The 18,782-nt window shown below is 31.0% G+C and overlaps 1 protein-coding gene across 4 annotated transcripts in view; it reads left to right on the top strand.

Annotated features, from left to right (window-relative positions):
* The window catches only part of LOC143044429 (RUN and FYVE domain-containing protein 2-like), an 89,913-nt gene that overhangs the window by 30,139 nt on the left and 40,992 nt on the right, over nt 1-18,782 (top strand). The window contains exons 1-10 of one of the 4 annotated variants that reach the window (XM_076216445.1): nt 3,566-3,723; nt 5,027-5,197; nt 5,910-6,027; nt 7,004-7,108; nt 9,096-9,219; nt 10,997-11,067; nt 12,831-12,902; nt 15,884-16,055; nt 16,957-16,980; nt 17,750-17,866. In XM_076216445.1, the coding sequence (XP_076072560.1) occupies nt 3,591-3,723; nt 5,027-5,197; nt 5,910-6,027; nt 7,004-7,108; nt 9,096-9,219; nt 10,997-11,067; nt 12,831-12,902; nt 15,884-16,055; nt 16,957-16,980; nt 17,750-17,866 (1,107 nt within the window). In that variant the 5' untranslated portion in view covers nt 3,566-3,590. Of the gene's footprint in view, nt 1-3,565; nt 3,724-5,026; nt 5,198-5,909; nt 6,028-7,003; nt 7,109-9,095; nt 9,220-10,996; nt 11,068-12,830; nt 12,903-15,883; nt 16,056-16,956; nt 16,981-17,749; nt 17,867-18,782 lie in introns of those variants that run through there. The other 3 variants (XM_076216443.1, XM_076216444.1, XM_076216446.1) reach the window with 3 other exon arrangements.

Genomic DNA, 18,782 nt, shown 5'->3' with positions numbered 1-18,782 from the left:
AGATGTTATAAAGGAAATTCAATTATGATATACATTTTCTTACAGCAAAAACACAACCTACCTTGAAACTTTGGTCTTACTTACATTGTGTAGATATCTGCAAAAATTGGCACCCTTTGAAATAAATGAATTGACAGTATTTAGAATTAACATTTTAGTTAAAATGCCCTTTTTAGTGAACTGGACATTTACTTTAAGTTGAATACAATTTCCCCAATAATGTAAATATAAAATCACACTTGCTAGAAAAAAGATATCAGCTCCATGTCCCTCTCTGTGTGATGATGGACTCTTGGGTTTTTTTTTCAATTAAAGCTGATTGACATATTTTACAAATGTTACATTTGGAAACTATAACAGTTTTCATTTGTGAAACAATTTAGAAACAAAAAGAAATCTAAAGCTATGAAATAAATTGCATATATAGTATTAACAAATTTTGCTAGCATAGAAACATTTTAAACCACTTACCGTTACTTTTACATGTATTTGAAATCAGTGAGCCTTATTGAAGACTGTCTTCCAAATGACTGGAAAATAATAAATATTGTTGCTTTAAGTATATGTTTTCTTGGTGAGTTGCCAGGACAAAAGAGTGAAAATTTGTGTCATAAGGGTTATGCAATTTGCTATTATACATGTAGTATAATCTTGATGTTTAAAACTTTTAAAAAATCCTTTGTCTTTTCTGATAATTATTTTCAAAAGAGAGTTTCGTTCAAATAGAAGCATAATAAACATTCACAATTTCTGTGAGAATTATTATCTGAATTTTTTACCTCTTGTGCACCTAATGTGTTAACCAATAATTGTAAAAATAGATTTGGATAAAGTTGATTTTATGAAAGTATAGATATCAAATAACCTTGCTGAGTTAACCATATAAAGGCCAAAGCATTTAAATAATTCAATTTTTAAATTGTATAATTTTCAAAATATAAAAATTTGAGTGAAACACAAGGATACTTTTGTTGTGATTTTTCAAAAATCACAGAAAGCAAGACATAAGTGTTGCTTTTCTGGCTGCAGAGGTGTCAAAAATTGTCAAGTTTTATGTTAAGTCAGTTTAATAGGAACTACATGTGTACTATAGTATTTTTATCCAACATATCGAAAGTTAAAACTAATACAACTTTAATATACATACTGTCATGCAACTGGCTCAAATTTGATTTCAATAGGAGTTATAAAAAATAAAGTATGGATTTATTGAACTCTATTAGGATACCCAATTTTATAGGTCAAGGTCACATTAAAAAATTGCCTCAGATCACCAGATTGCTTTTAAGGGAACTATAAAACTATACAGTTTCAAACTAATCTAATTCTCATTCTTAAATTTTTAACGGTCACTGTGAGGTCCTTTTAAATGAGAGGTCGGGTGGCTAGGTTGCCAGCAAAACTTCCCAAGGTCACAGGTTGGTTTTGATCATGGTGGAGCCACATTTATTTTGTCTCGTATTCCATAAATTGAGCAGTTTATTTTCGAATTCATATACTTTGATTAGCTTAATGAGAAAAATAAAAACTTTTTACATGTTTTCCCTTTAAAGTAGCTTATTAAGGACCATTAAGGAAACAACTCAAAATTTCTAAGATTTAATTAAGTTGTCAAAACAGGTTGCTTGGGAAACTTTATTTCAATCCACAGCTCTTCATCAAGAGATACATCATGTTCAATATTATTTCAATTATTTTAATTTTGATATTCAAAATTAGAGTGATAAATTTTGTCAATGTCATGTCATGTCTCAATCAGTTTATCAACCTTTATTGAATATGATTAAAGAGTAATTCCATCATGAAAGTTACATATTTATGAAATAAAAATATGTTACTAAATGTTTATCCAATTCATTTTATTTTAATAAAATACTGTTTAAACTAAATTAAATGTTATCTTGACATATATGTCTTAACTTTTTATTTTTAAAAATGCTAATATCTAATTAAATTTTCCAAAAAGATGCTATGATCATTATGAAAAGACCCCAAACAATGGTAGATATGTCAAAATGACTGAAACAAAAAATGAACTAAAGTAACAGTTTAGTAAACAGGAAATTTATAGATTTTGGTATAATCCTTTTAAAAGAAATTCAAAGGCATATTGAAAAGATAAGCCCATAGGCGGATCCAGGGGGGGGGGGGGGGGGGGGGCCCTTTCGTGGGAAAAGTTTGGTTGATTATATAGGGAATCACTGAAGCATGACTGGAGTGGGCCCCCCTTAGGTCCGTCAGCGGGCCCCCCTTTAGGAAATGTTCTGGATCCGCCACTGAAGCCCATCCTTCCTTGAAACTTGTAAATTAGTATTTGTTGCTTTTTCCGAACTTGTGTAAAAATTCTTCTAAGTGTCTGGTAGTTATACAAGGCAAGGTACGTTATTATATAGACATAAATTGTTCCTGTCTTTAATATTATGTTATATTTGCCGTTTGAGGTTACATTATTCCAGCCATTCCTTAAAATAGGGCACTCTGAGGTTTTTAAAACTATTTTACAAACCAAATGAAAATGTAGATAATTAATTTGCTATGGCCTCAAAAGGATTTTGTTTACATTTTATTATCTTTATTATTGTCAGAGTACATATAACAATATTTATCTGATTTTCATTTGTTGTAGTTAAAGTGATCTCTACCAATTAGAATTTTATTTTTTATTATTTTTGTTTATGAAATATATATTCTGACATTTTCTTGAACAGTAGACTGTAAAACATGATCCATAACTACTATGACTACAGGCTTTAGTTTAAGTTATCATCCAGAAAAAAAGGATAACTAACATAGACATGTAAATTTCCTTTTCACTTTCAAACTCCTTGAATTGATAAAATAGGGGGGAAATGGAAAAATTGACTCATTTTAAGATCGTTTCATTAATATTTGAGCAATTGTCAGAAAAAAATAGTGTTACTATTTGATATTTATCACAAATATGTGCTGATTTGAATAAAGTTTCTTTTTATGTTAATAAGTTAAAAATTGTGTGGCAATTTGACATTGACAATACAAAAAAAATAGATATTAGGCACTAAACTAATCATTTTCATATATAGCACCTACATAGGGAAAATTAATGCTTTAACTATTCATAGTCTCTGTGTGTCTCATTATTAAATAATGACCTTCATCTGACACTACTTCTATGAAAAAATCATAAAATTCTCTGTAGAACTTTAGATAATATTAAAATAGATGTTTTCTTTTTATTACTAATTTGTATATTTACAAATTTTCTTTGAAAATTGAAATAAAAAAATAATAATAAATTTTTCAATTTTTTTTTATGAGAAGAATTATAGTGTCCATTTAATTTATTTTTGAATTATTTTGAATAAAAATTCATTAATGCAACAATTGTTTATTACAACATTTTTATATGTTAAAATATTTGACACTAACATTAATGAGAAGGTTTTATGAGACTTAATTTGTTTTCTTAATTGTCAAACATTTAAGATTTATTGGAAATCAATTGTTGATTTATTTCATGTTTAAATCTTGTTAAGTGAATATTGGAAAAACGCCATTGATATAGCACTGTTACAGCAACTATTGATTTTCCTCCAAGAGAGAAATCAAACATGGCCGAAGAGACAATCTATCTATGTAATTTCCGAGTTAGTGTTGATGGGGACTGGCTATGCTTGAAGGAATTAAGTGATATGCAATTAGAGGTAGATGAGGGATGCTTACTGTCCCCAGAGGCTGATGATGGTAAGGGGGCAGGGGCTGTAGGGGGAGGGGTAACTGATTGAAATATGTTTATGTTTTGCTGTTTAATTATGTAATGTTATGTCTGGAGGAATGTCAACAATTTGGGAGTCAAAATAAAATAACGGACTAAACTCATTTAAGTTTATTGTCATCTATTTTTGAAGATTATGCTAGATTTATCTGTGTCTTTTAGCTAATTATTCTTGAGATATATATAGAGAGGAATTCTATAACATCTGCTTGCAAGACTGAGCTGTAAAAAATGTCAAATATCATCAATCAATCAAATGTCTGTATTAATTGTTCCAATATACTTCAAAAGATTATGTAATTCTAATCTATGTGAAGTGGTACTGTTATCATAGAGTTTTTTTTTTTTGGTATTATAAATATATGATAACAGTGTTAATGTATTGATTCATTTATAATATGAATTTTTAATCTAATTTACTTTTATTTATACATAATTATAAAAACAGATAGATATGGTATGATTGCCAACTCTCCACTAGAGACGAAATGACTTAAGCGTTAGCATCTATAGGTCATGTCTGTAATTTTAATTTGAATAATCATTAAGTCATTACATTAAATTATGTTGCTTTTCCATACGTCTATCCTCTCATGATGCTAAATGATTGTTTTCAGTGCAGGATCCTTCAGGTTTCTCTTAAGATCATCTTCACCCTGATAATGATGTCACCCTTTGTTAACTTTTGGAAAGATTGTTGAAATATACCATCATTTTATATTCTTATTTGGAGTGGGTAATGACATAGTCTGAATGTCAGCTGGAAATTCTGGTTTACACTGTTTAGTAATAGAGCCAGGAAGGATCACAATAAATGGTTTAATTTAATGGATATTAAAACAATGCTTTGTTGAATAGCATCACTTTCTAACATATGAAAGAACATTTTATATCAATATTATAGAAATGGATTTGATTAGAACTTTTTTGTCTGTTTCTGTTTCTTTCAACAAAACTTGTAAAAGAAGATGAAATACATGTATTTCAATAACTATTTCACATTAACAATTGATAAATTCATGTTTGCATATATACATGTATCAGCAAAAGGAATCAAAGCAGAGCTTAAAATATTAGAGAGAAAAAACAATCCAACAATGCTATACAAAAAATAATTTGTGACTAAACTATATGTCAAGCTAATGTTCGTCTATGAAATATGCTTGATATATTTTCCACTGAAATTTAACCAAGAAACAATGAATCAATTACATTTGCCTTTAACAAGTTGTGAATAAATTTAATGTAAAATTTATCTTTTCTATTTTACAGGAAGAGACCCAAAGACAATAGAAAGAGCAAACCTACTGAATATCTGCAAACTTATCATCAAAGAATTAATAGATTCCTCACTGTCACATGGACGTATGTTAGACGATGATCACATTCCATTACAACAGTTCTTTGTGGTACTGGAACATGTCCTTAGACATGGGTTGAAACGTAAGTAATTATCTTCCTTGTTATGTAATCCAGTTTGAACACTTGAAACTTGAAATGAAAGGCCTCACATGAGGCATTATAGTACAAACAATACAATATAACAAATATAATGCATGGACAAAATTAAACATATATAAAAATCATGTACACAATTATTCAGGAAGGTAAATATCACTTAAATATTGAGATTACAATTTTACAGAATAGTTATCAAAGGTACCAGGATTATAATTTAGTACGCCACACACGCGTTACGTCTACTTATGACTCATCAGTGATGCTCATATCAAAAAAATTATAAAGCCAAATTTAGACAATCCAACAAGAGTGAATTTATCATTTCTATTCGTTAGTTCATAGAAACTATCAACATTTTTAACTTAACACATCCTTAGACATATTTTGAAATATAAGTAATTGTCTCCCTTTGTAATACAGTTTTATGCTAGATTATGAACTCTCATGATTACAACATGCAGTTCTTCATTGTACTGAAACACATCTGGTCTAATTGAAACAAATTCTGCCTTCCATTCCTCATGGTCATATGCTGTTCAATAATAAAATACCATTGAAAGAGTTCTTTATGTCATTTGAACACAATTTAAGAAATTAGTATTTTTTTTACTTTTTTTTTTTGTAGTTGCTCATATATTAAGAAAAATATCTCAACCCCAAAAAACATGAATTAATTTTGAAGTTTTTTTTTCAGCCAAAAAAGGAATTTTACGTGACAGGAAGGATTTCTGGTCTGTACTAGAGTCCATAGAGAAACTAGTGCCTGAAGCAGGGGAGATTACCACAAGTGTTCGAGAAATGCCTCACATCAAGTATGTACACAATAGAAATAAATACAATTGATTAATAAACAATATGCATTTTAAATTTAAACATTGCCCTAACTGAGCTTTTATTAATTGTTACTGTCCCCTGAGAATAGCAAAGCTGATTTAAGGGGCTCCTGGGTATAAATCAAATTTTTTTTCTACTATAGGATTTCGCTATATTTTTTCATAAATAAACTTTATCATATACTTAAAAGAAAAAATGAAATAAAAAGAAGGGGTCACCGTTCATTTAAGCTCACAATCTGCCTCTGGAAGAAGCATACATTTTTGTTAATGTCCTTTTTTTCTGTTGAACTAATAGTAGAAATAGATGTAATATCGAAATAAAAAAATAATGGAATTACAGAAATTGCTTAAATTTTACAATTATTTAGTTTATGTACAGCTTATTTGAAAACAATAATAAAAAATATAGGTCACCGATGAGTTAAAAAAGATATTTCGAATTTAATGCCAAAAATGTCATTTTTGCACCAAAGGGAGATAATTTGGAGCTTGATATAAACATTTAAAAAGTCATCTGGGGCCAAACCGAATCAATTTTTGGGTTGATTTTTGTACCATATCATAAAGTAATAACTAATAGTGTAATAAATAAAACTTGTAATGAAAAAATAAAGGTTTAATTTTTTGTTTAAATTTTGTACCCAGGAGCCACCTTAAAGCAAAAATGTAACTTTATTATGAATAAGTTGTCATGAAACAGCATTTATTTATAACTATCACATTATATCCCAGAATTAAGGTTTTTGCCAGAATTCTTCCCTCCCCAAAGACCAGAACTGATTTTAAGTCCTCGATGCTCTTCAACTTTATACTTTATTTGCCCTTTTGAACTCTTTTTTATGGGATGTATACATACCCCAAAAGTATACTGGTAGCACTTGTATGTACCTAACTAGTGATATAAAAGAAATCATATTAAATGTACATGTAATCATCTTTTGTCCATCAACAGAACCCCTTTAGGTAGAGCTAGAGCCTGGCTGAGACTTGCCTTGATGCAGAAGACATTAGCAGACTATTTCAAAGTTCTCATAGAGAAGAAAGATGAAGTCTTAAGGTTGGTATATGAACAATATCTGTACATTGTCTTATAATATTGATTAATTTAAACTAATTGTATAAGAAAGAGGTAGACGTGGATAGTTGGCTAGGCTTTTCTGTCTCTTTTTCTTGGTTCACAATATAATAGCTGTTTTATCCATCTTACACATAACCAATTTCAATTGAGAATGTATAAAAAATAGTCACATCGACTTTCTCCATCCAACAATAGATTTAATCTATGCTGCAGCTGCACTGTCAGTTTAAATATGTGACATTGTAGACGTAAACCATTATAGTCCAAAGTAATCATTACAAAGCTTATTTGGATGAGTGAAAGGAATATTGTAAATTGTTTGTATAAAACTTGATATTTCATAACTTGAAATAGCTAGATATTCTATGTCTGTGACTCCAACAAGGTCCTATACTGTGGATTCATTTATTTTCGTGGGTATCAATTTTCGTGGATAGAGAAAAAAAGACGTTTCGTGGTATACGTAAATTCGTGGATCGCTGATTACAACAACAAAAAACAAAAAAAAATAGATACGTAATTCTTGGATTTCTTTTTGATTTAGGAGATCATATAACCTCCTTGGTTTGATCAATAATAAAACAAAACAAAAAAGAAGGAATTCATTGAAAAAGTTGTGAATTGTCAAAATCCTCGCTTGGTCATTCTAGGTTAAAGTGTTCATTGATAACTTCGATTACAATAATGGACAGAGACAACTAATTATTTGTTGTTTTACAATTTATAAATTCTTGTCTGAATTCTATAAGGCATTCAAAACTTTATGATTGAAAGCTCATTTCCCTAATCACGATATAATAAACAGTGATATAAGTATAAGGTGTGAAAATAAATGTTCCTGTCATAAACAATATTACCTACAGGCAATATCCCCGTACTTAATCCTATTGATTTTCAATCACTGGTAAACCAAACTATGACACGGTAATTAACAACTTGCAGTTATTTTCCATGAACAGTTTTAATCAATTTTAAAAAGTAAATTATCACTGATATTCGATATATTTATTATAGATTTAATCAAAATACTTGTATCTTCTTTCAATAAAGAACACGTGTTATGTTACAATGTTTATCGCTGGTCAACACTATACTAGAACTGCATAACATAACCGGAAATAAACAACCGACTCCATACACATTTCTCGGGATTACTCTTCGTTGAATTCTTAAATTCGTGGTTCGCTGTGACCCACGAAACCCACGAAAATTGGTATACCACGAATAAAAATGAATCCACAGTAAATAAAAAAAAAAATGTTTTATTTGTTTAATTTGTTTTAAAAGAAGCTATTTTCAATGTGACCTTGTGATACTACCCCCAACTGGGTATAAACGATATTGTGATGAGTATAGCAGACATTTTAACCATGTTGGAAACAAGTATCCCATTATTGAGGGTCGTAATGGGTGTACCTTCATGAAGAATAATGGTAAAATTTCTTGCCAAATGACGTGAACGGTTATTTTTGGTGCATGATAATAAAATGTTCACTAATAAAATGGTCACTTTCTTTTAGACAATAGAAAATAGACAAATTTTGACAAATCATTATCTAAAGAAAGAAATAATGCTTATGGTAATAATTTGAGACCTTTGACGAATTATAATAAGGATACTTTGATGAATCACAGTAAAATTTTAACCAATTTGACCCTTATGGTAGCCAACTCCTGACGTAGAAGGGCTTATTTACCCTCATTTTTCCCAACCATCTTCCTCATCTATATCTTCCAATCACTATTCAAAGCATCCTTAGGAGATATGAAATAAAGCATTGTTCCAAAGGCTGTTGTTTTTTCAGACGGCAGTTGTATAGAATGTATGTACAAATGCTTGTGTCTGAATTCTAAAACAGAACATTGCTAAGGATAACTTACAAAAACTAAAAAAAAAGAGAACTAGACAAACACATTTCTATATCAAACCTTTCAATTTATTTATATTTTAATATATTTTATACAGTGACTTTTATGAACCTGGTGCTATGTTGATAGAAGATGAAGGTATGGTGATCCCTGGACTGTTAGTGGGTTTGAATGTGATTGACTGTAACATGTGTATTAAAGAAGAGGACTTGGATCAACCAGTAAGTGGGAGATACTACCTTTGACCACCAGGTGTCTCAGCAACAAATATCTGTCCTTTAGAAGTGCATGATGCCAATTCATTTTTTGTCGAGCCTGCAACTTTTGTTGCAGAAAGCTCGACATAGGGATAATGATCTGGTGGCGGCTATGGCGGCGGCGGCGTTAGCTCACTTCTTAAAAGCTTTATATTTTAGAAGGTGGAAGACCTGGATGCTTCATACTTTGTATATAGATGCTTCATGTTACGAAGTTTCCGTCAGTCACATGTCCAATGTCCTTGACCTCATTTTCATGGTTCAGTGACCGCTTGAAAAAAAAGTTCAAATTTTTTGTAATGTTGAATTCTCTCATATTATAAGTAAAAGGATAACTATATTTGATATGTGCGTACCTTGCAAGGTCCTCATGTCTGTCAGACAGTTTTCACTTGACCTCGACCTCATTTCATGGATCAGTGAACAAGGTTAAGTTTTGGTTGTCAAGTCCATATCTCAGATACTATAAGCAATAGGGCTAGTATATTCGGTGTATGGAAGGACTGTAAGGTGTACATGTCCAACTGGCAGGTGTCATCTGACCTTGACCTCATTTTCATGGTTCAGTGGTTATAGTTAAATTTTTGTGTTTTGGTCTGTTTTTCTCATACTATATGCAATAGGTCTACTATATTTGTTGTATGGAATGATTGTAAGGTGTACATGTCTAGCGGGCAGATGTCATGTGACCTTGACCTCATTTTTATGGTTCAGTGGTCAAAGTTAAGTTTTTGAGTTTTGGTCTTTTTATCTAATACTATATGCCATAGGTCAACTATATTTGGTGTATGGAAATATTTTATGGTCTTTATGTCAGTCGCGCAGGTTTTATTTGACCGTGACCTCATTTTCACGGTCCATTGCACAGTGTTAAGTTTTTGTTTTTTGGTCTATTTTTCTTTAACTATAAGTAATGAGTCAACTATATATGTTGTAAAGAAGCATTGTTAGCTGTACATGTCTGCCTGGCATGGTTCTCTGACCTTGACCTCATTTTCAAGGTTCATTGGTCTTTGTTTAGTTATCTTGGTTAATGTTAAGTTTATGTGACAGTTGTAATAAAGCTTAGCTTTATACTTAGGACTATCAACATAATATCAATGATTAGTATAGAAGGCGAGACATTTCAGCGTGTGCACTCTTGTGATAATTAAAATATTGCAATTTTCAAAGAATTGAGTTTTCAAACCAAGTACAGGGTAAAATTATTTATCTAACTTTTTGATAACATTAATGTGAATTGTTAGTACAAAGCCTAAGACACCAAACTGCATTTTAGATAGATATTTAGAAAAAATTGAAATCTAATGAATTCCACCAAGTCTGTTCTAAGTAAACAAAATAAACTTGAGTTTTCTAAAATATTTGATCAGAGCCAAGTTTAAGAAATATGAAAGATAAGTTATACTGTATCTTATCCAAACTAATGTAATTCAAAGCTCATTTCATACTTGAAATTTCTCAGGATTTTCATGAGTAAAAATTCAAAAATATAGAAAAGATAGGCATGAGGCAATATCACAATATTTAGAGTGAAAAACAAACCAACAATTGAAGGTTAGCTTGCCTAACACATCATAATGAGATATTTAGAGAACAATACTATATTAAATGCAGACAATCTTATAATCAAAAGATAAAAACTGTATCCAAAAGAAAAAGTACATTGTATCAACAATCATAGGCCCATGTTTAACTGCTTTAAAAAATGTTAATGATTTTATGTTTGCTCTATTTACAGATAGGAGTGATAGATTTTAGTTTATATTTAAAAGACAGTAGGCTACAGGATTCCTCACCAGACAATGATAGGTAAGAACGTTAACATTGATTGGCTACAGGATTCCTCACCAGACAATGATAGGTAAGAACGTTAACATGGATTGGCTACAGGATTCCTCACCAGACAATGATAGGTAAGAACGTTAACATTGATTGGCTACAGGATTCCTCACCAGACAATGATAGGTAAGAACGTTAACATGGATTGGCTACAGGATTCCTCACCAGACAATGATAGGTAAGATCGTTAACATTGATTGGCTACAGGATTCCTCACCAGACAATGATAGGTAAGAACGTTAACATTGATTGGCTACAGGATTCCTCACCAGACAATGATAGGTAAGAACGTTAACATTGATTGGCTACAGGATTCCTCACCAGACAATGATAGGTAAGAACGTTAACATTGATTGGCTACAGGATTCCTCACCAGACAATGATAGGTAAGAACGTTAACATGGATTGGCTACAGGATTCCTCACCAGACAATGATAGGTAAGATCGTTAACATTGATTGGCTACAGGATTCCTCACCAGACAATGATAGGTAAGAACGTTAACATTGATTGGCTACAGGATTCCTCACCAGACAATGATAGGTAAGAACGTTAACATTGATTGGCTACAGGATTCCTCACCAGACAATGATAGGTAAGAACGTTAACATTGATTGGCTACAGGATTCCTCACCAGACAATGATAGGTAAGATCGTTAACATTGATTGGCTACAGGATTCCTCACCAGACAATGATAGGTAAGAACGTTAACATTGATTGGCTACAGGATTCCTCACCAGACAATGATAGGTAAGATCGTTAACATTGATTGGCTACAGGATTCCTCACCAGACAATGATAGGTAAGAACGTTAACATTGATTGGCTACAGGATTCCTCACCAGACAATGATAGGTAAGAACGTTAACATTGATTGGCTACAGGATTCCTCACCAGACAATGATATGTAAGAACGTTAATATTGATTGGCTACAGGATTCCTCACCAGACAATGATAGGTAAGAATGTTAACATTGATTTGTATACCAGAGATTAAGGTTTGTTAAACTTTTAAAGTGTTTTAAATATTGCTGTTGTTGCATGCATTTCTATGGACCACATCTTTTTTGATGGACTATTGTTTGCCTAACATCCAGTAGAAAATATTTTATGAATAATCAAAACAAAAACCAAATTAAATGCATTTGTCAAAGTTAGAACTGGAAAGTTTTAGAATGTGCTTGACCAGTATAAATGGTAGGAAATTTGGACTGCCACTGGCAAAAGAGAATATTTTGGATACTGGCAGATCTAAGTTTTTAATGTTTTTTAAGATGTATTCTGATCCAACTAAAAAAATAAAGACGAAACTTTGCTATTATTTTCTGTGCGATGTTATAAGTTGAAATTAGTAGTTAAAAGTTAAAAAAAAATAACAGGGTATAGAAGAGTAAATCACTGATCCTGAAATCAAATGTAATTCTAACTCTCCTGATTTTTAGAATCAAATATTGAATATATGTATTTGATTATACTTTTTAAAGCAGTTTTAACTTAAATAGTGTATACCATTTTCATCCATTAAACGACAGTATATACCCAACATGCAAGGGCTGTATTGCCAGTCAAGGTCAAAACTTCCATTTGTTTTTGACAGTATGTTCAGTAATGGATGATCTCTTTACTTCAAATTATCTAATATTTCCCTAATATATGTATAATCATAAATCAAATGTGTTGGCTCTCAGCATTCAGCATTATTGATTGATTTATTACTCATATACCATGTTTCAGGGAAAAGGATTCCAAGATGGCTACCATACTTGATCAAAAGAATTATCTAGAAGAATTAAACAGACATTTGAAGTAAGAGTTTGTTTCTTCAAGTTCACTTTTATATTAGTCCAGTAAATCAAGCATAAATTTGACCCTAACCTGAAAGTAATTGCAACAGAAGATTACTGCTTGGAACAGATGTATGAGGAGTGTTTTTCTGTGCCCGTCAAAATTTTGATGGGACGTATTATTGTATACAAATGTCCGGTGTCCGTCCCTCTGTCTGTGCGTCAGTCCGTCCATCCGTCCGTCCGCCTGTCGGCATAAACATGTCTCACCTTAACTTGAGAACGACTCATCCAAATTTCATGAAACTTAATACAGTTGTTCCTTATGATAGTCAAACGATCTGTATACTTCTTGGTGAAAATAGCAGAGGTGGATTTAGGGGAGGGGGATCAGGGGCCCCGGGCCCCCCCCTTTTTGGGAAAAAAATTGGTTGCTTATATAGGGAATCACTGAAGCGTGACTGGAGCGGGCCCCCTCCTAGGTCAGTCAGTGGGCCCTTATAAAAATTTCTTGATGCGCCACTGAATAAGATTAAAACTTTTTGAGTTACGGGACTTTGTAACTAAAACAGTTTGTTTTTTTCACATGTTGCGCCGTATCTCAAAAACTATTTATGATAATTGCTTAAAACTTTACACACTTCTTAGTTATATTAATCTTAAGATCTGTATACTTTTTGGTTTTGATTTAAATTTTTTTTTTTGAGTTATTGAGTACATGTATTTTGTAAAAAAGGGGGATTGGGTTTTTAACATGTCGCACCATATCTCAAAAATGATTTATGATTATTGCTTTACACACTTATTAGTTATATTAATCTTAAGATTTGTATACTTTTTGGTTTTGATTCAAAATTTTATTTTATAAATATTGAGTTTTTGGTAAAAAAAAAGGGGGGGCTTTTACATGTCATGCTGTATCTCAAAAACAATTTATGATTATTGCTTAAGACTTTACACACTTAGTTATGTTTATCTTAAGATTTGTATACTTTTTGGTGATGATTCAAAATTTTATTTTAGAGTTACTACTATTGTTTTTTCTTCTGATACTTTTTGTAAGACACAGGGATCTCCATGGATGAAAATTGAACGATGGAGGAACTTTCACCATCATAAACCGTATCTACGCCGTACAGTGTAGCGCGATCGAAAGTATTTCATCCCTCCACATAGGGATAGGTGAACATGCTAATTCATTGCTTATTTAAATTATATTTATTTGAATTTTCATTATAAATACTATATAGAAGTATTATGTATTTTCAATAATTGCCGTTTGTAACCCTTCAAAGGCCAAGCCCTCATGCCCCCTCCATTTCCCTTAGTCGAGAATGACCAATAGCTATCACGAAGGTCCCCATGTAGTTTTCTTGCTATTTTTGGTAATTGATATGGGGGTTAAAAATCATGTGGAGCTTATTTTTCACGGACAATGTCAAATTCAGAAGTCATGAACCCATTACCGGTATGGCTGGTTTGCAGCAACGACAAAACGAGTCGTATGGGTTATGTAAAAGGTTAAAAAGATTTGTAAAGCAAACATTGTCAAATGAAAATTTTTTCAATGAATTTATCTAGCAAATCGATGCTATGCAACATGCATCTTTCGAGTCTGAATAGAAACCGGAAACGCGGATGTATCAATTCGATTGTAAACTACGAAATGAATTCGGAATTACGATACGATATTTCTTTACAGGAAATATTAAAACTTTTTACTTTTTAACTTTTTAAAGTAATTCTATATTATCGTTACAATACAGCAGTACCCGAGTTATTTGCGATGAAATAATAATTACTGTTTTACATCTTATTTTGTACTTCTTAAAAAGGGGGATGCTGATTGTGTAAGTCAAAATAAAAGCACGTGTTCGACTTGTTAAACTTAGGTAAATAATTTGACAAATGAATCGTCAATCTTCAGATAATATTCTCCTGTCTGGTTTGTTGATCTACCTGTACAAGCTCAGGTACAAGTGATTAGCGATCTTAATCCGGATATCCTTCAGGCGTTAGAACTGTATTGGATTATACTATAAAAAAAAGCCTGAGGGTTATGCAATTACATACATTTAATTATAATTGCTAAATAAAATGGCGTCAGGCTTTAAAAACAATCACAGTTTTGAACGATGGCAGAAGACATTTGATGATGGCGCATGACATTTGAACGATGGCGCGAGTCATTTGACGATGGCGCAAGACATTTGAAAGATGGCTGGGCGCCATCGTTAAACAGACCATTTAGATTCCTGAGACATGATATATTATTGACTTGAAGAAATTAAAGAGTTGATCAGCCGATGAGCAGGGATAAATGGGAACCTACCATACAGCCAGTTATTTTCATGTGTGTTAAATTCTCGATAAGGTACACAAAATATTTTGGCGGTTATTATTTTGGGGGATTCAAAACATTAATCAATACCTTACCATGTGCACTTTTAAATTTGGTGGAATATATTTTGACCATTGTATTCTATCCGCGAAAATAACCTGCTATGCGTTATTTTATGTAATCAGTTTCTTCAGTTTTCAACTCAAAGCTAAATTGGATTTATTACCCAAACAGAACAGATCTTTCACTTCTGAACCAAACATATATTTAATTGTTAATTTTCCATTAGATTATGAGGATTTATCTCTCACAAAGTTTTTAATGTTGAAACAGAAAGTTATAATACAAAGATATGGGGACCATGCATAGTCAGGAAGCTGATGTTCAGCTAGTGGTTGTCATTTGTTTATGTGTGTATATAATTAGACCTTTAGTTTTCTGGTTTCAATGGTTTTACACAAAGTCATTTTTGGGGCAATTTATAGCTTGCTGGTCGATGTGTGCCAAGGCTCCATGTTGAAGCCAAACTTAGACCTATAATGGTTTACTTTTACAAATTGTGACATGGATGGAGAGTTGTCTCATTGGCACTCATACCACATCTTCTTATATCTATATAAATAGTCTGAAGCTGAAAAAAATGTTGAACTTTAATATTTCAGTGCTACAGTAACAAATTTACAACAAAAAATGCAGGAGGCCATGACAACAAATGCTTTGATGAAAGAAGACCTGGCATTGTCTAAAAATAACTTTCTAGCTATCCAAGAAGAGAATGAACAGTTGAAAAGTGATAGGGAAAATATTTCAGAGGAGCATACCAAACAAATAGAGGTAGGTAAGGTAATAGAGTTATTCCATTCATACAAAAGGGATGTTTTCCAATAGTCGTATTCACATAATAACCCTAGTCATGGCATTAAACCAACACTCTGAATGAATGAAACAATACTGTTAGATATATAGAATACTGTAAATTCAGAAATTATTGCGTGTATTTATTATTACAATTTTGTTATTTTAGACTTAAATGAGATTTTAATTACGATTTTAAGAAAACTCCTGTTAAGTTCATATAAAATATTTCAAAATGTGAGTTTAAATTATTGCGTTTACAGCTCTGTTGCATTTTTCCCAATAATAAAAACCTCGCATTAATTTCTGAATTTACAGTAATAGATTTATAAAATGGTATGAAAAATGAATAAAGCCCAGTGTCTTTTCATAAAAAAAAAATCATACTTTTAGAATTAAATGTAAGAAATTTAAATGACATGCAAGTATATATGGTACATTTAGGAGATGTGGTACAATTGTCAAATGAGGCGACACCAGAGTACAAAGGACGAGAAGGAAAACAACTTGAGGTCTCTGTAAATCTTTCAACAATGAGCAGGTTAGGCATGAAAAGTGTAAAACAATTCAAAACAGAAAACCAATTGCTTGATTTATGGTAAAAACAACAACAAAAACAGAAACTAAACAATGACACCATTGAAGTACAGACACATAGAAATCCTAAAATTCATATCAATAATTCGTCTGCTTGGTCTTACAAGTAACATTTTGAAGGTTTGATATGAACAATGTATCATAATACCTTCTTATAGATTGACACTTTTTTGTAAGTTCAAAAGTTGTGATTAATCGTAAAAATATTTTGTATGATTAGTTGGTAAATATTTTGATAGTGAGTTGTGCTTGAATACATGTGTGTGTCTTATTTACATGCCAGCAAGCCTCAACTAGAAATATAAGTGTAAGTATTATACCTGTTGTCAAAATGTAACATGCACACACATATTTACTAAAGACAAATTGCTGCTTAAACTGAATCAGTTCCTTTTTGGACTCCTGAAGAAGTCAATTTATAATAAAAGGTCACTTATTATCTTCGATTTATAGATAGTTCTTCAATATGAATTTTGTAAATACAACATTGAAAGTATTGCCAAAATGTAGCAAAAAAAAAAAAAAATTGTAATTGACAAAAATAATTATCCATTTTATTATGAAATTGATTTAGTTTTACAAATAAGAAATTATAAGGTTGGTGAATTATTGATTCATGTACAATTTCTTAAAAAATCATTTGTCAATTTTTCTTGAAATGTTTGTGTTTAATAATTATTTTTTTAAAACCTTCTAATAAACCAGCTGGTAGTTTTTCACTATCACCAAAGATACAAATATTTCATTTTGAAACATGCTACAGAGTTTCATACATATATATGGATAACTCTTTAGATTTAAATGAATAAGAAAAGCAGCCATTTGTCTTTTGTTGCTTTATTTTACCCAAAATGCATTTTGGGGAATTATTTCGGCAAGTGCTTTCTGTTGAAATATATTTTATGTACTAGAAAAATCATGAACAATTACATTAGACATTCAAAAAATTTAATGTCTTTAATTTTATTTGAAAATTAAGTGAAAGTTGTTGCTTGCAGAAATAGTTTTCTACCAAAGAAAAAATCCCTATAAAACTGCCAAAAAACATTCTGTTGCAATAAATTTTGTGTCATTAGGCTGCCAAACAAGATATTGAAGTAGAACGTGAGACATATCAGACATCACGTACTGGACTTGACAGCATGTATGGAGATTTAAAGTCTAAACTGGAGGAAGAAACCAAAATGAGACTGGTGAGATTATCTCCCTTACAAATTCACAAAAACACAGTTACCTCCCATGCTTTTAATTAGCTTAATGCATTATTTTTTTTGCTTTATTAAAGCAGTGTGTTCCTTTCAGACCAGAGCACTGTTAAATCATACTTTATTATGAATTTTAATCTTGGTGTGTACATTTTCATTTATGATTTCAATAATATTTTGTGTGTTTGACATAAAGTAAAAATCTTTAAAAATGAATACATTTTCACTTACTTGACAATTGTATTAAAAAAGAAATATTTCATAAAATAGCTCCAAAGATTAAAGAACAAAATAGTTGAATATTCAATAGATTTTATTTAACCCCACAATAAATTTGAGGAAATGCACACTGATTTGTTCATTACATGGGTAAAGTATTAGTCTATCAAGAATCTAATGTTGTGTGGATTACAGCTTCATTTGTTGTCAGATTCTTCTATGATTTGAGTAGGAATATATTCTTATCAAAATATTAGACTTTTTCAATTTTAAAAATAACAAATAAGTATACACCATGAGAAAAACCATTTTAAAGATAGGGACTACTACAATTATCTTGCATTTTCAACCCCTGTTAATGGTATTTTTGACCCATTACAACATTTAGATGTGAATATAACCCATAACTGAATTGATTAATAAAAAAATGTTTTGCAATTATTTTTATTCCCATCAACTACTGGGTATGTCAGTTTAGAAGAGTTGACTATTTCAAATGACTAGGAAGTTTGTTTCATGAGGTCCCTCATGGGGGGGTCCTAGTAATCACATAATCACCATTTTTTTGCCAATATAATCACATAATCATTAAATATTTGCTTATCTTTAGTAATCAAATAATCATAAACTAAAAATACAGTCCTAGGTAATCAAATAATCATGAAATATTTGGCTTAATAATCAA

Source organism: Mytilus galloprovincialis, chromosome 9 (assembly GCF_965363235.1).
Source record: "Mytilus galloprovincialis chromosome 9, xbMytGall1.hap1.1, whole genome shotgun sequence".
In the NCBI taxonomy this organism is placed as follows: Eukaryota; Metazoa; Mollusca; class Bivalvia; order Mytilida; family Mytilidae; genus Mytilus; species Mytilus galloprovincialis.
Note: the sequence above shows the minus strand (reverse complement) of the source record. Positions and strands in the feature narration are given on the sequence as shown.